Source organism: Cyphellophora attinorum, assembly GCF_001299255.1.
Source record: "Cyphellophora attinorum strain CBS 131958 chromosome Unknown Contig9, whole genome shotgun sequence".
NCBI classification, from domain to species: Eukaryota; Fungi; Ascomycota; class Eurotiomycetes; order Chaetothyriales; family Cyphellophoraceae; genus Cyphellophora; species Cyphellophora attinorum.
Window position 1 is genome coordinate 60,831 of NW_017253237.1, and position 18,384 is coordinate 79,214.

The following is an 18,384-nucleotide window of genomic DNA, read 5'->3' on the forward strand; positions in this document are numbered from 1 at the left end:
TATTGGACTGCGGCCATGGACAGTTTGTCCTTTCGTCACTTTAGCTTCGTCACCTTATGGGCGCAGGCGGTGACGTTCGAGGACAGAGTTAGGTTTCGAGGTCCGAAGTTCGTTGTTCCAGCTGAGAGTTCGAGTGTGACCCGATTCGGCGCGGAGTTGCGTGAAGTCCTATAATCCTGATCGTCGTTGAGTGTGTGGGTAATCTGAGTGAATGAGTGATGAGAAGGAATCAACAGCGCATCGACGTCAACGAATTGTACAAAGAAACTCGAAGCAGCAGCAGTGGCAGTAGCGCAGGACGGTAGGCGTCTGCCAAAAAGTCTAGCAGGGGCGATGCCGTGCAATTGTCGGCCCCGGAATCATTTTTCCAAGCACGATGTCGTATCGCCTCGCGTTTTAGCGTGGCTGTGCAAGATTACCGCAGTGTTTTATCCCGCTTGCGGACTGTGGTTTCCGGCCGCAGGTTGATCTTTCAGGCATGCTGTGCGGCGTGCAGCCCGTGCGAAAGTGCAGTGGTTCGTTTTAGGGGGCAGCTGTCAGCGCCCAGGCTCGCAATATGCTGCCCTTCTGATGTCCTATGGGTCTCAGTCGATGGGCGAAAATGTTCACAAACGCCTGAAACTCGAGTGGTCTCCCCACTTTGAGACTCAGATACCTTCTATCTTGCCAGAAGCGCTTCGAGTAGTGTACTTGCCTAGAGGGTGTATAACATAATCTTGTTGCTCGCAACAGCCTCGGTACCCCGACAACTTGCAACTTACTGCCCAACAAAGTGCCATCTGCGAGGGGCGTGCCTGAAACCTCGTCCAATTGATGGCTGGCTGTAGTTCGTCGAGCCACGAGATATATGCAGGTCATGCACAGTCAGCACGGCACAGCATGCCAAGGTATGGCGATCGAGGCCCGAGATCGAAATGTGATCAGGGGGAAAAGTGATCGAATAATCCGAAATTGCCGATATCAAGCAGGAGATTATGAGAAATGAGATCCGGAGGTTTGGGAGTCTGAAGGAGCGCGAACGAGCTGTTTGTTGTGTACACGAAAAAGTATCTAGAATGTGACTGATATCAAGAGGAACACATCTGAGGCCCAAAAACAAAGACGCCGGCGCTATGCTTCACATCTCTCACTCCAGCTCAAACATCGCCTTTCCACCTCCACCAGCAGTAGTACCACTGCCTTTCCGGCTCCTTCCACCTCCTTTCTCATCCAAGATGGCCTCAAGACTGCCCCTGCGACTTCCGCCCAGCTTGACCCTCTCCAGCATCTCACGCAGACTCGACCCCGAGCCTCTTTCCAGCCTTCTCTTGCTCTCTTCCGTGCTTGGCCTATCCTTCGACTCTAGCTGTTGCGGTTCCTCTACCAGCTCTGCAGACACAGGCGGAGCTTCCTCCTGCTGCCACCCAAACCCCTCCGCCAGACAGTAATTCCGGTACAAGTACCCCTGCATCCTACTAACCTGCGCGTCCCATTTCTGATCCAACGCGTTCACGGCGGAAATGATATCGTGCTCGCTGAAACTCCCCACCGAGGATCCCGAGGCCATCCGCTTATGTGGAGTCTCTCGACCGCTATGACGGCTCGTGAAGCTTCCTCCCATGCTAGAGAGGTTTGTCATGCGTTTCTTGAGTGATGAGGTGTGATGGCCGGCGTTGTAGATGGTGTGCTTGGTGGTGGGCGAGGAGCTACCGACGTGATGGTCAAGCATGGCGATCTCCTGGCGGACCTTCTCCATCGCTTTCGTGCGGTCAGCATCCATAGCGGGGAGGTACTGGAGGGTGCGGTTCTTCTCGAGGGCGTTGACGAGCACCGTGAAGCTTTGGAGGTTCAGGTCGTTGTGTTCGCAATGAATCTCGAGGAGGGAGTCGTTGGTTTCGATGACTTCAGCCAGCGTGCTCGCGCCTTGTAGACCAAGGCTTTGGTGTTCAATGCGTAGGATCTTGAGGGTGTGGTTGTGCGAGAGGCCGCGGAGGGCGATGTTGAGTCCGATGCCGAAGCGCGTGGCGTCGAGATGGGCATGCTCGCCGCTGATGTCGAGCGTTTCGAGTGTCTCGTTCTTGGCGAGCATGTCCTTGAGCGCTTCGCAGGTTTCGGTACCGGCGTCATACGGTAGGGACGCTTTCGCCATGTCGAGTGAGCGTAGAGTGGTATTGTGCGTGAGCGCTTCGATGAGTTCGCGGAAGTAATGCTCCTTTTCAAAGTCCATCATCCGCATGGTGAGCGAAGATGGGCCGCAGTTGTCGGCAATGGCCTTGAACAGGTTCGACATGCCCTGCTTCAGCCGATTCTCGTTGGCGCTGATATGCATTTCTCGGGCGACGCCAGGTACTCGGACCATGGAACGGAAGAAGACTGCGAGGTCTCGACCAGTCAGACCGCACTGATCCAGATACAACTCCCGAAGGATCTCAGATCGATGGCTGGCCAGATATGCTGCGATTGCATCGACGGTCTGCACATCGAGGGTGGTCTGCGAGATGTGCAATGCCTCCAATCGCCAAGTCATGAGTGTTTCGGGCGGGATTAGAGGCTCAGGACCAGCATTCTTGTGGACACGAGACAAGTTCAGCCGACGAATGTATCGGAAAGCACTTATGTGCCGTTGAAACATCAACGCGCTGAACTTGCCCTGGACGCCAGAAATATTGATGACTTCCAGAGTGTTAGCCTGAACCGCCAATGTTGATAGCAGCACGTCCGCGTCATGGACGGACAAGTCGCAGCCACCAACTTCAAGTGCTCGAAGGTGGCATATCCGCTCCGACGCAGCATCGACAAGAAAGTTGACGTCCGAATCAGCCAAGCGCACACCATTGAATACAACCCAATCCACGTTTGTCCACCCCTTCTTGCACAACGGGAACAGAGCTTCCGGTATGCAGCAACTATCGGCTTCTTCTTCACCCTCCGACAACGCTGGGAACGCAGACGAAAAGTCAAGCCGCCTCAATTTGCGATTCTTCAACGCCAGCGCTCGAACCTCCTGTGACAACACAGGCAGGTCGTAATGACCGAGCAGATTCAGCCCCTGCCCGGCCCGATTGCAGACACTGTCGATGTCGGTCGCATACACGTCGTACAGATAGCGCAACGTGCAGAGATTCACATCTGCGAAGGAGATGGAAACAAATGACTCGTTGTATCGCAACGCCCGGAACACAGCTAAGAGCTCGAGCGTGGTATACTTGCCATTCCCAGTAGCAGGCAAAAGCTGAAACCGTGGTGCATCCTCGCAGTTGTGATCTACAGTATAGCAGATGCGAGAAGTGTCCGCGTCGTATGCCGCACAGTATGCCATCAGAGTCCTGTCGAAGCACTTGTAGTCCTCGGCCGCCGAATGAGCACCTCGCATGTAGTCATCAAGGGCGTACGGAACGTCGAATAAGAATGGTTGCCGAAGCCATTCTGGACGAATCCACTCAGTTGCCGTTCGTATGCAAATCGCAATAGCATAAGCGTCAGAAGACGCAAGACTGGCTGTATATGGTGGACGGAGAGGCGATTTGAAGGTCAGCTGAAACGCGTCATCCTGCTCAGAGTGGACTTTTACGCTAGTCAGTAGCGCCAGCCCGAATGATTGAGGTGACTCGAAGTCGACCAGCGATGTCGACGATGCACGATCGTTGGCACGGATATGCGGAACAAGGTGGATCTTGTGCAGTCCGACCGCCAGATAGCAGACAGTAGAAGTGAGCTTGGTGAGGTCTTCGGCCGACGTTCTGCCAACGCTTTTGTTCGGACCAGCCCTTTGCGCCGCTCTGTAGACATGGAAGTGTTCCGGGTCATAGTCCCCATCGCGCTCTACCGCTCGGGCAACATAGTCGATAATGGTCGGACTCAAGTCGGCCTTCTGTCGCGCTCGTGCTGCCGTTGCACCATTCCGGATCGATGAGATCCATTGTTCTGCTTCGTTGGGCTCACTGATATGCAACTGTATAGTAGCAGACTTCTTGCCTTGTTCGTCCAGAGCGGCAACCTCGATCGTGAAGAAAGGACGACCGTCGTCTAGCTTGTACACTGCAACAACCTGGTGGAGAGGAATGCATGCTGCTATATCGTGGTACGCTGCTACTGGCACATCGGTGTACGACCCGACAGACATACGTGACGTAGTCCTCGTCATGGCGGTCGATATGCCGGCGAACATCTCTGCAGCTCTGGCCTGGGTCCTGAAGCGGATGAGATGTGTATCGGTAAGAACCGCATAGTGACTCTTCTTTCGGAAGACATTCGTCGCCGCAGCCTGGACCTCGGAGTGGTGCAAGACACTGTTCCCGAACAGCCCTCGCTTGGGCATGTCTTGGTCTTCATGGGTGGACGAGTTCTTGGAGTCTGACCTCTTCAATAACTCTTTCTCGTCAGCATCGAGTGACTGCAGTGAGCGTAAAGAGCCAAATGTTGAGACTCGACTCTGCTTCTGTAGCGTACGAGGCCTACTTCGTGGACTCGAGGGATCGACGACGTCAATAGCCGAATGTGGTACTGCATTCTCGGGTGTGAGAGGGGAAGGGTTGAAGGATGTTGTCAATTGTGGTACAGCCTCGTGTTTCTGGCGGAAGATGCTCAGGCTTTTCCTGCGTCTCTTGTCTGCCATGTTCACTGAAGTCGAGCTCACTTGACGGTCAGGATTGTGAGGGAAGGAGCGGGCTTCACAAGCCAGTCATGGCTACCCTTGCTGCGACATGTTGCTCACGTCCTGGCAGTCGCGGCGACACGTTCTGCGGTACTTCTCTCTTGCACTTGTGCTTCTAGGGTGCACAATGAGCTGTTCCACTAGATCCGTCTTCGTTGTCCAACCACGTGGAGGCCGGCTGCTGTGCTTCAATATACTATCCAGATCTAATCTTGATGTCACTGGGATTCGAGTCCACAGTGGGGATATAGGTGCGACCAATATCCGAAGCTCGTCCACAACGAGTGAGCTCTGGTGTATTCAAGAAGCACAGAGTGCTCGAGCTTGCATGTGCAGTCCTTGGTTCTGATCCTTATCACAGCCCGCCCGCACTAGGAGGTTGGTCGGTCGATACGGCTCGCAGATTACCTTGGAAATGCTTGGAACTAGTTCGAGGATAAGGTCAGGTACGCTTGGGCCTGCGCAGACAGAAACTCCGAGCATTAATGCTGGTGTGAATGTGCTGAAGGACTGGACTGCCAAAGAGACTGCTTGGGCCCCCAGGAGGACATTTTCCAACGGAAATCTTGAGGGCAGGACGCCATGCTGATCATCGGCAGGGAAGTGACGTTGGATGATCCGATTTTAAAGAGGAGATTGCGCAAGCTTTGGAGTAGATATCACAATATCGCTCCGAGCACATCCGAACTTCCGATGCGATGAAGGAACTTACAACTTAAGTACTGAGATATCATGCGTACGGTGTACACATGCAGGTACTTTCTGTACCTGTTCCTTCCTGTCAAGTACCTGTGTAGAACCCTAGTACTGTTGTACACAAAGCAGGTACCTACCTAGTCCGGACCCAGCATCTGCCATATTATGTTCCAAGTAGCAATTACAGAACCACACTGCCCAGCGCAACAGGCAGTCCAAGACTGGCCAACGTTTTATAGTGAATACCTACAGCGGCCCATGGCATCGCAGCCTTCACCTCTTACGAGCATAGGGACGGCTCTGCCCAGGCGCTAGCTGAAAAGTAATCGTACACTCACTGCAACTGCAATGCCTCCTCATCCAACACCCCAAAAAGCTCCTCGATATACTTCAACGTACCCTGAATCTCCTTCGCCAACTGCCCCGTGACCAGCGCATAAGCATACACAACGCTATAATCCTTGTCTGTCGTCTCAACTCCCCCTCCCTCCACAATCCCCTTCCGGTACGCAAAAATCCGCGCCAATAGTCGATCGCGCGTTCGATCAATATTAGGCAAGATCTCCGTATCCAGCGGAAATTCCAGCTTCATCGAGCTGGCCAGCACGCTGAACATATGGCTGATGCGACTGCAGAGCTGCTCACGTTCTGCCTTTGTTGCGCGGAGGAGGGACTTGAGGCCTGGCGAGGCGTGGGAGTCTTTGGGGATGACGACGTTCATTTCGTGGAAGGTGTCCATCATTCGTACGGTGCCGTTGACGATTTTCGTGTACGTTGCGTGTGGGAAGGGGCCGCGGAGCTCGAATTCGGATTTTGCTGAGTCGACTAGGGCTTGGAGTTTTCGGACGAAGCGTTGGAGTTTGAACTCTTCTGCTAGGTCCATGTATGGGTGGATGTTGGTGTGTCCTTCGAGGAGGATTGTTAGTGGGTCGCGTTTCCAGATTAGGCCCATGCGCAGCCAGATCAGAGAGAGTCCTTCTTTGACGTTCTGTCTTGCTGAGATTGGCCATACGACTCGAGTGATGATGAGGCCCCAGATGCAGCCGACGATGACTGATGTGACACGATGTCCGGCGATCTCCCATATGAGTGGATTGTTGAAGTCGTCTTCTTCATCGCCATCATCGACCTCGTCCTGGACGGATAAACTATATGCGTACAGCGCGCTGAGATTGTATGTCAGCATGATGAATCGTGCCATTGGACCCTTTCCCATGACAAGGTTGATGTAGCCGGTCCAGTATGCCATGGCGAATCCGATCACCGCGAGGATGTATGGGTTGCCGCTGGAGACAGGCCAAGCGATAATAGCCAAGACTGCTCCGAGACAGGTACCCAGGATGCGAGAATAGCCTGTGGTGTTCGATGCCCCGATAGTCATGCTGCAGACCAGCATGTACGACAGAAGACCCCATTCACCTCTCCAGTGGCTGTAGAACGGCCGCGACGCTTCAATGAAGCTAGGCAGTGCGTATATGATGGCTCCGATCCCGACCTTGATGGCGAATTTGATGTCAGCTCGTCGGAAAAACGAGAGTCTATCGTACAGCATGCGAAAGTGTTTCCTCTTCGTTGCCTTCCAAGAGCTGTCGGTTGGCACCTGGGCAGTCTTGCCATCATCTTTCTTCAACTGGAGGTCGACTTCGCTGGGTCTGCCAGGCCCGAGCGCGTTTAGGTCCTTGTCTGATGGACCACGGGGATCCTTCTGCCAGAATTTGAGCCATGTCCAAGACCGTCGAGTCTGGTAATAGCAATCCTCTTGCATCTCGTCGAGGATATGCAGATAGTCCTGTACGTCTTCCACAACATCGATCAATGAATTCGAGAAATGACCACAGCAAGCGGCAGCTTCCTCCCAGTCCGCTTGCACCTCCATTGGGCGGTTGCGATCTCCGCTTTGGGCGTATATAGCACTGAGAGCAGATTCACGAGCTGCCTTGTACAAGTCCATGGCACGTTGTAAACTGATTTTATACTTTGGATGCGCTGTGATCTCGAAGTCGTGCTCGGGGTCAAACGGCAGCTCATCAAGGATCTCCTTGAGTGTATAAGCCAAGGATCGTATCGAAGGTCCTAAATGATCCATGAACACGTCAAAAATCTCTGCTGGCGTTCGAAATGGCTGTTCAGTATCTTTGGGCTGGCCGTTCTGTCGTGAAGTGTCTAGAACATCGTCTATCTGAGACATTCGGGCCATATTCCTGCCAGTAGCGGATGGAGAGGACGGCATACTCGCGATAGACCCGATCCTCTGATGCATGCCAGTGTAGGAGGGGAAGGACTGCTGGACCAGAACAAACTGGATGGCTGCGGTACTACGCAAGCCACCGATACTTTGACTGAGACGTTGGATGCAGTTCGCAAGACGGTATTCAAATTTCAGTCGCTGCTCTCCACCTGCAACATAGTGTTCCAGTTTTGCTTCTGCGAGGTTCTGTGCAAGCGAGTTCAGGCTTTTGCGGTGTCGCTCTGTCACCTTGACCAACACCTCGGAATTGAGCTCTGACTCGTCGCCAGAGATGAAGCTCGAAGTGATCATTGCCAACATGTCGGAGAGACAGTCCGTTGTCTCCACCATGTTCTGGATGACTTTCTGCCTCGCGGATGACGGGAATACGGCGAAGCACACCAACGATGAGGCAACCACGCCACCGATGACCATTTTGAGAATCTGCCAGATCTTATCTGCACTGAAATCTCCTGCTTGGACAGAGCCCTCCTTGGTCAGAATCGTAATCAAGGTCAAGGATGCCAAAGAGCAAGCCACGTTGATGAGCGGATCACTCAATTTGAGTTTCGTCCATGCAATGAGACCGAGACCACCTCCGACGAAGAGAATGAGGATGAGGACATGACCCAGAATCAGGAGATGTAACTTATCATCGAATAGGACCGCAACTCCCATGCTTATAACGGATACGACTGCAGTGTAGGCGAACGCAGTGAAAGCGTAGATCAGTGCTTCCAACATGCTCCCTCTTGTTCTGGAAGGATGGAAGTATACGGCCACAGTGGCTACGAGATGCTTGGTGTCACTCCGGCCGAAGAGCGCTCTGAGCCAGGGCACAAACGTGCCCATACTGGCCAGCAGATATGCCAAAGCATATTTGAAGATCGAGATGCCTATTGGCGATACAACGAAGGCGTATGCATCGTATAAGACGTTTTGTACACGTCCCAAGGTCCCCCAGGCACGACTCGTGTGTCTTGAGGACTGGGAGGTGTTTGCTGCAGGTAGCAGAGGAGAGCTCTCCGAGGCATCCTCTGCATCTGGCAGGTCGGGCGGCTGAAGGCCATCGTGCAGTGTGAATGTTCGTTTCAATCGCTCTCCGCTGGAAGGGTCGATGAATGTTGCGGCTCGAAGCTGTTCGTCTTTAGCTTTGCCCGGACACGCTGGAGACTTTTGCTGCGTACACTTGCACGACTATTCCTGGAGCTGGGCAGATGACTTGAGCCGCCGTTTGCTGCCATGGCCCTTTACACGAAGGTTGAGCCTCATTAGGAGCGAAATGGCATATGAGACAAATGCCTCATTCCGCGCAGACGCAGCGACTGTCAGAGGGGTCCATCCGCATCGCGCTGCGAACAAGACTCAGACGTCGAGGGAGTCTGCCGTCCGTACAGTGAGATGGATGGCGGAAGCATTACACGGTCGTCGGCTTTGTCTACGGGTGTAGTGGTCGCAGACGGGAGTCGGAAACCATCTCCGGATCCCGAAGTTTATCTCGGGGTACATCTTGCTTTCCCAAATTTTTGGATCGATGAAGTCTATATTTCATCATCCATTGCACCTGTCCTGACATAGCCGGCCAGAGACTGTCAGGACGTGGGAAGGTGCCTGGTCTCTTCGCACGCCTCATCCGTCCTACAACGCCCTCCGAACACCGAAAGCTCGGTCATGCCCACGCGCCATGTCTGCCGCTCGTGCATTCGCCGCGCCAGGTTCGCCCTGTTTCAGCGTCAACAATCATTACACCATGCCCGACGCAGCTTTGTGTCGGTAGCCCCGCGGCGAATCCCTGCGCATCTCGAAACCATTTCCGAGGCCTTTGGGGATCTGCCGCCACCAGATCTTCCAAGTGGAGAGGATGCTGTCCATCAGTCTGGTGTCACGGCAGAGGAACGACCGCCTACCTTGAGTCCAATGAACAGAAGGAGGTTCTGGATTCAATACAAAACATCTGCATCATTCCGCGAGGTAGTAGACCACATGCACAGTCGTCTGAAGGCAAAAGGCACTACTACCGATGGCACCCTCCGAGTAGTCGCAAATACTCTCATGGTTGACCAAAAGTCGAGATCCTGGATGCTCATCAGACCCGACATGGTGGCGAAACATCCCGCATGGTTCAACGATGTGCTGCAGAGACTATCTACCCCAATTTCTGTCCCTGTACAGGAATTTATGGAGATGCTGGAATCTATGCAGTCGTCATACCAGTCCAAGCAGCGAAGCCTCGAGCTCGAGAGCAGCTTCTGGGACCATGTACGTGGAGAAGCCTCAAAGATATTGAGTTTTGCAAGTCACTTCCGTGGCCGGATAACAACTGGGGATGCTGAGGTCCACAACATAAGAGAACAGTTGAAAGCCATTAACCGTCGTATCGATGCAATGCATCAAGGCAGACTCAAAGAGGCGGCGAGAATAAGGGAGTCCAAGGTGTTGGGGACGAAAAAGCCGACGCCGAAACCCACAGCACAGTCCGAGGACGCTGGCGCACAGTTTTTCACCCTGATCGAGGCCTTGACGAAACGGACTTCGCCGTCGTCGGCACAACAGCCTGAGGCAGCAGCAGAGCGGAATCCTGTCAGCGACGGTCCCTCGGCAGGACAGGCTTCGTCTTCACCGTCACAGGAGCCCGAGGCAGCGGTAGGGCGTTTCGTTTCCGGCAAAGTAGCGAAGGAGAAGGAGAAGGAGAAGGAGAAGCTCCCGGCGAGCACACAGAAGCACGGCAGCATCATCATCCCCAAACTCGACCCAGCTCAGACTATGACGCTGACACATCAACATGCATTTCTCGAACCATTACAGCCTAGCAGTCCTCCAGACGTTGGCGGGCTGAGCTTTGATCTGCAACGCGTCTTATTTAATCCAGGCGTCTACCAGCTTCAAGACCCTCGATCACGCGTTTACAACTTCGATCCCTACCTAGAAAAGATCATGCCGGTCACCGAGTTCAATTTCGATGCTCTCAACGAATACCTCACATCATCAAAAGATCCGGCCTTGCGCGACCTGGCAGTCGAAACAGGCAAGAGATATATCGGATCGTCCTCCAGTATGACCGGCGTACTATCGCACTTCCACTTGCTGCTCTCCAGCTTCCGAAACCTGAGCTACGTCAATCTCAGTAGGTCATTCGAGGTCGACAGCAACAAGTTCACCACAATGACCACGTGCCCGGCCGGGATATTTCTTCGGTACCATGATGGCGTGTATGCCATAGATGCAGACCACGAGCATGATGAAGGCAATATCCTTTTGAGCTTCGGCAAGTCAGTTGAGAAGCTTTTGACCCTCGAAAAGGAAGACTTTGAGAAGTACAGCAGGTCGCAAACCAACTTCGACGCTGACGCTCAGAAGCCAGAGCAGTATCATTACGGTACAATCGGCAAAGTTCTGATGAGATCGCAGCTTGATGCGCATGATTCTCGCCTACCGGGCACCGGCATGTTCGACTTGAAGACGCGAGCTGTCTCCGCAATTCGCATGCAAGTGACTCAGCACGAGATCGGCCAAGGCTACGAGATCAAGGACCGGTACGGCAATTGGGAATCTTACGAACGCGAGTATTACGATATGCTGCGTTCGGCATTTCTCAAGTACTCACTGCAGGTCCGCATGGGTAGGATGGACGGCATATTCGTCGCCTTCCACAACATAGAACGCATGTTCGGCTTCCAGTACATTTCTTTACCGGAGATGGACCAAGGTCTTCATGGCCAGTCCGATACCTCCTTGGGAGACCGAGAGTTTGGATACTCAGTCCGCATGCTTGAAGATATACTCGACAGAGCCACAGCGCGGTACCCTGAGCAGAGTCTCCGTGTCTTCGTTGAAGCTCGTGAGCCGACAGCGAAGTTCAACCCAGTCGCGTATATGAATGTTTTTGTGGAGCCCATGTCAGAAGAAACCATCAACAAGATACAAGATGCAGCTCTTGCCAGAAGAGACGAGTACGATCGCCGACTCTACAATGGCGATGGTGATCTTGAGGAGGCTGACGGATCCGAGGAAGATGTCAACGTTAGCGACCTCGAGGACGAGGAAGAGATGGATGCTATCATAACCAGCAAGCCGCAAGCCGCAGAGTCGATCGACGAAGCGCAAGCAGATCCGACCGCTCCTCATCCCAGCCAACTCACATACATGAACGCAGGAGCGAATGACGATGCTGATAGTCATGCGGACTCGGCCGCCAACACTGCCTTCCTGGACAGCCTAACAGACATCGACTTCTCTCCTGCCTCACTGCAGCCCTCCGCTGAATCCGCTACTCAAACCCCTGCACCCATCCTCGGCTTCAAGATCATAGTCCGCCACCAAGTTAACGGCAAACGCGTGGGCCGACCGGAAAACCTGACCGAAAAGGACATATGGAAGCTCGAATACACGGTGGAGGAGATGGATCCGAAACGGGTGGTGGTAAAGTATGCCATGTGCAAGAAACGCAGGGAGAATCTTCACGCTTCGTTGAGGAGAGACGAGAATAAGGTCAGTCCGTATGTGCGGAGGCTGGTTGAGATGAGTAACGATGGAAGGGCGTGGCGGAGGAAGCAGGATGAGCTGGACGCGACGAGGGAACGGGTTGTGCTCTACGACGCCGGTCGAGCCAAAGACTAACGGCGTGGGCTGCGTGGGTGCACAAGGTCTGGATTTGGTCGCATATTTGGATTCTGAGCAAGACTTGTAGCATCAGCGTTGCATAAATTGAAAGAGGTGTACATTAGGGAAGCATTATCAGTCTCGGACTATGGGGTTACGAGCGAACCTTTTAGCCATAATGGACCTGCAGAGTATAAAAGTTGTTGGTTGCCATTGTTGGAGCACTTGAAGCTTGCCAAGGCGAACACACGCATTCTGGCACATTTATCGAGCTGCCTAGCCGTGATGGCCATCCCTTGTCTTCAAGTGCCCAGATCGTGGGGAGTCTGTACGCCTCTGACCATTCCTAGCGGATGTTGCACCGCCCGGATGTGGCATGAAGCAGAAGTGTCTGCCTTGAGTATGCTCGGCCTCCCTTTCCCTTCCCGGAAGCTTAGCAAGTATCAGTCTGGGACAGGGGAAATCGTCCAAAGCGAATCCAACGTCCAAGCTGTCAGATGTCTCCCCAAGCCTGCATACGCTGAGGAAGCGAGCATGTGTCTATGCTGTCAAAGTTGATGCGAACCTTTCGAGCAAGGTTTAGGCGGCTCGCGTGGCTCATGCACATGCTTCCCCACATATGACACGCGTTTCGAGGGCTAAATCTGTCCAATTCACTGCCTGCTCAGCCTCGCAGTATTGTTGTGCAACCTTCGCCAGATGATATGTATTGGCTGTGAGATGTGAAAGTCTCTCTTGGTCACGCTGATCAGCACCTGGGCCTTTACAAGAGACCTCCATACCGAAGGACAGCATCCTGCGTACAGCAGGCGCGAGCCATGCTTGATGAATCTCTGCCAAGTGAGCATCCTCGAGTCTTGTCCGCCGCAGACTTTACTGACGACGCTGCAGCGTTCCGACTGAAATCCAACCGGGTAGAGAAACATAACGAGACGTACCTGTACTCTCAACATGGCGCCGAGTTCGAGCCAAAGTACACACTGAAACATCTAGATCCGCAACAACATGCCTCCAAGAATCGATACGCTGCAGCATTGTCCGACTCCTACAACTCCGACGTCCTGTACGCCGAAGTCCTCCTCATCCCAGAATGGACGCAGCCCACCTTGAGTGCCGAGCAGATCAGATTGAATGGAGGAGTTCCGCCGCCACCCGAGCCCATACTGCCTACACAGTTTGCCATACAATTATATAACCCAGATCAGCAGGTGATCGTAAGACACAAACCCTCGAAATGGAACCAGTCCGAGTCATGGGACTTTGAATTGCCATCGCAGACATTTCGGGCGCCGTCTTTATCTGCGCTCGATCGCAGTCAGGATGATCCTTCGATCTCAGAGAACACACGTCGGGTTGGGCTGCGGTGGAAGAAGGACAGCAAACTCTCAAAAGATCTCGTCTGCTTCCAGTCTGGCAAGGCATTGAACCCGGATGGCACCAAGAATAAGAATAAGGAGCCTGATATCACGCTGGCTATCTTTCATGCCCAGAAGGAGGTCACACTTTACGAGCCGAATCTGGTAAGAGTGGACATTGAGGATGTGAAAGGCCTCGAAGTCATCATATTGCTAGGGGCCGTGGTCATCCGAGACGTCTACTTTGGCAGCATGAAAGAAGTCTTTAACCTCACAGACGCTCGCAAATCGGGCTCATCACACACTTCGCCTGTCAATGGTGCTCCAAGACCGATCCTGAGCCAGATCGCAACCTCACCCACCGCGACAAACGCTGTACCAGCTCGACCACCTCGCGTGCCTCCCACGGATCCACGCAGCCAGTGGGAGATCGATGCAGAGACTGCTCGTCTGCAGCAGCAAGTCCAAGAGGAAGAGCGACAGCGCAAACGCAGGGACGACGCAGAAGAACGAAGGATACGGCAGATGTTGGAAGCAGAAGAGAAGGAAGCCAGACGAAGACAAGCAGAAGTCGACGCAGAAACCGCACGACTGCAGAGGATCTACGGACAGCAGAGTCGGCCACAAAGCCAGCCTGAACGTCGACATTCAGCTTTCCCGCAGCAGACCATGCAGCCTCCCATGGGCCCACCTCAGCCTATTGCATATCATACACCAACAGCGTGGGGCTCGTATAATGCTGGGCCGTATATGTCGGGAGCGAATGCTCAGAGCGGATTCTTGAGTCCGAATTCGCAATCTCAGGGTCGTCTGAAGAACAAATCTAGCATATGGTCCTTCGGACGGCGGAAGAGCGACGATGATGGTGGGCGATTGACGAAGAAGAGAAGCGCAATATTCTGAAAGTGCAATGTTCTATACACGACTCAGATATTGCGAGACGAATCATAAGCACCTTCCTGTCTGGATCTGGAAGAACTGCCAGATGATCGGCATTCGACCGCCTGGTACAAGGTTCCGGTGGGCATTACATCACCACCTCTTTACCGAGACGTACTCCAACTCTGACGATGGAAGCTTAAAAGAACCACCTGTCCCCCAATCCCGTACTGTCGGGCAATGCAAGCAATCCGCCGACTCACAAATATGGCTTCGTCAACCGGCAAACGCATCGTCTTCACCGGCGGCTCAGGCAAAGCAGGAAGATGGTGCATTCCCTATCTCCTCGAAAAGGGCCACCAAGTCCTCAATCTCGATCTCATTGATTTCCCCAAAGACCACCTGCCCGAAGGCAAATCAGTGTACACCATGAAAACAGATCTCACCGATGCCGGACAGACCTTCAATGCGCTCTCGTCCTTGTTCAGCATGGAAGAATACGGCCTCGCGAAACACCCCGGCCCGCCAGACGCCGTCATCCACTTCGCGGCCTACGCCCGCAACATGATCGTGCCGGACAGCGAGACCTACCGCGGGAATGTGATGAGCACGTACAACGTCATCGAAGCCGCCAGCAAGCTGGGCGTCAAGAAAATCGTCATCGCCTCCTCGGAAACGACCTACGGTGTGTGCTTCACGCAGGGAGACTCGGACTACGATTCCTTCCCGCTCGATGAGGACACGTACGACCGCAACCCGATGGATACCTACGCGTGCAGCAAGCTCACCGGGGAGCGCATCGGACGCTCCTTCGCCCGCCGGTTTGGCACGGATATCTATGCGTTGATCATTGGGAATGTGATTGAGCCGCATGAGTATGAGCGGGATTTCCCGCAGCATGTAGGGAAGCCGGAGACGAGGAAGAGGAATGCGTGGAGCTATATTGATGCAAGGGACTTGGGGCAGATTTGTGACTTGTGTGTCAAGAAGGATGGGTTGGGGTTTCAGGTGTTTAATGCTACTAATGATACGGCGAGTTTGAGCGTGCCGACGAAAGAGTATTTGCAAAAGGAGTATCCTGATATCAAGATCACCAGGGAATTGGGTGAATGGGAGGCGCCGCTGAGTAATAAGAAGATTAGGGATGTGTTGGGGTACAAGGACGTGCATGATTGGAGAAAGTATTATAAGCATGAGGGTGACAAGCGGAAGTGAGGAGAGCTTGGTGCTGCAGGTGGGTGCTGCTGTTGGCTCATGGGAGTCCGCGGGGGGATTTGGTCCGAATGGGGTCGTTGAATGGAGGATTGGCCGAAGTTGGGCCTAGATGAAGGGCAATGACATGTCTGGGACATTCGTTTGAGCGAAATAGACTGCCAGGAAATGAAGACAAGACATTGACTCACGGCGGGCAGCTTTCTCACTGCTCTTGGTTCCTGGTACTCCTGGCCGAAAAAGACGAGCCGAAGACGAGTACTGAGCGATTGGGGCCCGACGATGGGGGGGTTGTGGTAGATTGGGCAAGGTGCATCGGCGTCTGGTGGGAGGTAACTCAGATTGCAAACGAATGCAGAGCCTACGTAAGCCGATCGTGGCACGCCACTTAGCTGAGCTCGGTAAGTATACGGCCGAGTTTGTTAGCTCCATGCGTGTGCAGTAGGGCTGTATTTGGTCGTTGCGGAGGAGCAGGTCATACGGCATTGGTATTCGTGGAAGAGGAGGAGGACGAGGGTGGAGTTTGGAGAAGATGGAGGTGAGAGGAGAGGAGAGGAAGTTTCCGAGGAGTTGCGAGCTTGTTGATGTGGTAAGAGCGACGTGAGGCATCTGACACGGTGCTGTCTTTATTGCACCTATTCACCTGCAAGAAACCGAAGGTCTGGCCTCAGAAGCAGTTAGGCAGGCAGCAGTCGCGGGAAGACGCGTCGACGCGTAGCTTCCCTGTTCTGGTCTCTTCGCTCATGGCTGAGTTTACAATCCTCCTCTCCGTTCCACCTTCATTCATTTCACGATTACCGTCACTTTCGATCCCAAAGGCTTATCATCGTCCTGCACATCATCATGGAAGAAGCGTCTGGCTTGCAGTCGCTCAACGATGACTGCATCACCATCATCATCGAAAAACTCGCCGGAGTAACACATACAGAGTGGTCATATGGAGACAAAGCATGCAATAGCAAAGACCCATTGCGGGAATTCTCAATGACGGATTCACACATTCGCCAATTGTGTATCCCGAAGCTCTTCGATTTGGGCGACATGATCGTCAGACTATATCGGAGACAGGCGGGCCTGGTGAGCGGGCTGGAGTGTTTCTCGGCGTCCTCCTTCATTGCAGACTCCATCAGGTACACGAGCCAGTGGCACGACGAGTTTCCTGTGCTAACTACCGTCATCCAGAAGCCTCAAGGTTTGCAGAGATATTTTCCTGCCCGACGATGCGACCTACGAGTGGTTCGCAAACCCGAAGAAGGAGGAAAACAACATCGACATATTCGCAAAGCTCATACCACTTCTGGAAAAGTCCCCCAACCTGGCCCATCTCCGCCTATCTCACCTCAAGTGCATGTCTGTCGATAGTAGGACTGCACTTCAAGCAAGTCAATTTACCAGTATCAGAGCGTTGCACTTCGTGGACGTTCCGGAAGCTGCACGATTGATTGGAGCTTGCCCGAATCTGCAATTGTTCTGCACGTCCTACCCCTGCCCGAAACCGAAGATTACTCTCAAAGCCGTTGCGAAGCATACCGGGATCAAGTACGTGGAGCTCGACTGCAATTTGTGGAGTCCAAAGCATCTGTCCGGTTTGTCAAGTCCGCAGCCTCCTCCTACCGTCGCTGATCCAGTGGGCAGACGTGTGCGCATTCCTGAAGAACGTGGAGATCCTATACCTATCCGGGGAGATCAAAGCTAAGATTACGGTCAGCCCTCATCCACGAAAGTCGAACTCCACTAACAATCGTAGGGAATGGTTGACGAGATCAAGATCGCCTCCAGTGTCCAAACTCTCTACATCACGACTGACGTGTGGATCGATACCTCATACTTGAACAAGATCTACTTCGATCAATCCTCTAGCGGATACATGGATGCGGTAGACGACATGAAGGAAGAGTCGAGGCTGCACGAGAAGCCTGATGCTGTCGCTACTGCATTGTTCCAAGCATGCATCGCTCTGACCAAGGTCGGATTGATTCCCCGCTTTGATTCGGCAAGGACATACACGGCAGAACGAGATGATAACGGTGCTCTACTGAAGATGTCAGAAGCTGAAATTGCGCCGCGTGGTGAGACGTACTGCATCTATTCGCCTTTAGAACGGCAGCTCGAGTGGTGGGACCGACGCTGGGGCCGCTGGTATCGCAACGAGTAGGGGACCCACAGAGCTGCTCGGCCGGAGCATATTCATCAGGAGAGGACCGCGAAAGCGCAGTCCGAGAATGAAGCGCTTTGCAGGACGACTTAAGGTACCTGCAACGCATCACACACCTTAGTCATACATAGCCACTGCAAGGCCACGGCCTCGGACCTGTCACGAAGCAATCGACATAGATAGGCAGTATCGATACAGAGACTACAGAGCCCGGTGTGACAGCAGACTTCGTCGCAATTCGATTGATATGCCCAACTCACCACGCTTCCGGTCAACATCTGTCCCGCCGGAGCCATCGCATCGGATCGACGGGGCCGCAACAGCGTTCGCACACTGTAAGTTTGGGTCGGAACCAGACAGCGCGTCCGTCGATTGGTGTTCACCAGCAGCCTTACATGTTCCCTGGGACAAGTGTTCCATCAGGATGGGCAGGTGTGTAAGGACGACATTGCGCGACACATGCTGTTCGAAAATGAGACGTTGGCCGGTCGCGGCAGGCGCCCCTAAGCCCTTGCTGACGCTCCAACTCGACCTCCAGTCTTATACCGATGTCTTGAATTCTACTGACTATGTAGATTCACTCCAGAGGCCGCTTCTTGGCATGTGAAGAGCGAGGATAGCAGCGAGT

At 53.5% G+C, this 18,384-nt stretch overlaps 6 protein-coding genes across 6 annotated transcripts; 4 read left to right on the plus strand and 2 right to left on the minus strand.

The window, feature by feature from the left end:
- Positions 1-1,126: 1,126 nt before the first annotated feature.
- AB675_9016 (uncharacterized protein) lies at positions 1,127-4,594 on the minus strand (the record flags this gene model as incomplete). Its single annotated transcript, XM_018149515.1, has 1 exon — positions 1,127-4,594. One exon carries the CDS (start codon positions 4,592-4,594, stop codon positions 1,127-1,129), a length of 3,468 nt encoding a protein of 1,155 aa, XP_018001616.1.
- A 1,069-nt stretch (positions 4,595-5,663) lies between these two features.
- AB675_9017 (uncharacterized protein) lies at positions 5,664-8,800 on the minus strand (the record flags this gene model as incomplete). Its single annotated transcript, XM_018149516.1, has 2 exons — positions 5,664-8,693; positions 8,744-8,800. The coding sequence occupies 2 exons, from the start codon at positions 8,798-8,800 to the stop codon at positions 5,664-5,666; spliced, it is 3,087 nt and encodes a 1,028-aa protein (XP_018001612.1).
- Positions 8,801-9,227: 427 nt separating this feature from the next.
- Positions 9,228-12,173, plus strand: AB675_9018 (mRNA degradation protein mitochondrial; the record flags this gene model as incomplete). Its single annotated transcript, XM_018149517.1, has 1 exon — positions 9,228-12,173. One exon carries the CDS (start codon positions 9,228-9,230, stop codon positions 12,171-12,173), a length of 2,946 nt encoding a protein of 981 aa, XP_018001397.1.
- An 800-nt stretch (positions 12,174-12,973) lies between these two features.
- On the plus strand, positions 12,974-14,413 carry AB675_9019 (uncharacterized protein; the record flags this gene model as incomplete). The annotated part of the gene is made up of 2 exons (XM_018149518.1): positions 12,974-12,995; positions 13,047-14,413. The coding sequence occupies 2 exons, from the start codon at positions 12,974-12,976 to the stop codon at positions 14,411-14,413; spliced, it is 1,389 nt and encodes a 462-aa protein (XP_018001569.1).
- Positions 14,414-14,656: 243 nt separating this feature from the next.
- On the plus strand, positions 14,657-15,604 carry AB675_9020 (uncharacterized protein; the record flags this gene model as incomplete). Its single annotated transcript, XM_018149520.1, has 1 exon — positions 14,657-15,604. One exon carries the CDS (start codon positions 14,657-14,659, stop codon positions 15,602-15,604), a length of 948 nt encoding a protein of 315 aa, XP_018001355.1.
- An 840-nt stretch (positions 15,605-16,444) lies between these two features.
- On the plus strand, positions 16,445-17,756 carry AB675_9021 (uncharacterized protein; the record flags this gene model as incomplete). Its single annotated transcript, XM_018149521.1, has 4 exons — positions 16,445-16,731; positions 16,784-17,187; positions 17,237-17,304; positions 17,349-17,756. 4 exons carry the CDS (start codon positions 16,445-16,447, stop codon positions 17,754-17,756), a joined length of 1,167 nt encoding a protein of 388 aa, XP_018001697.1.
- Between the last annotated feature and the right edge of the window lie 628 nt (positions 17,757-18,384).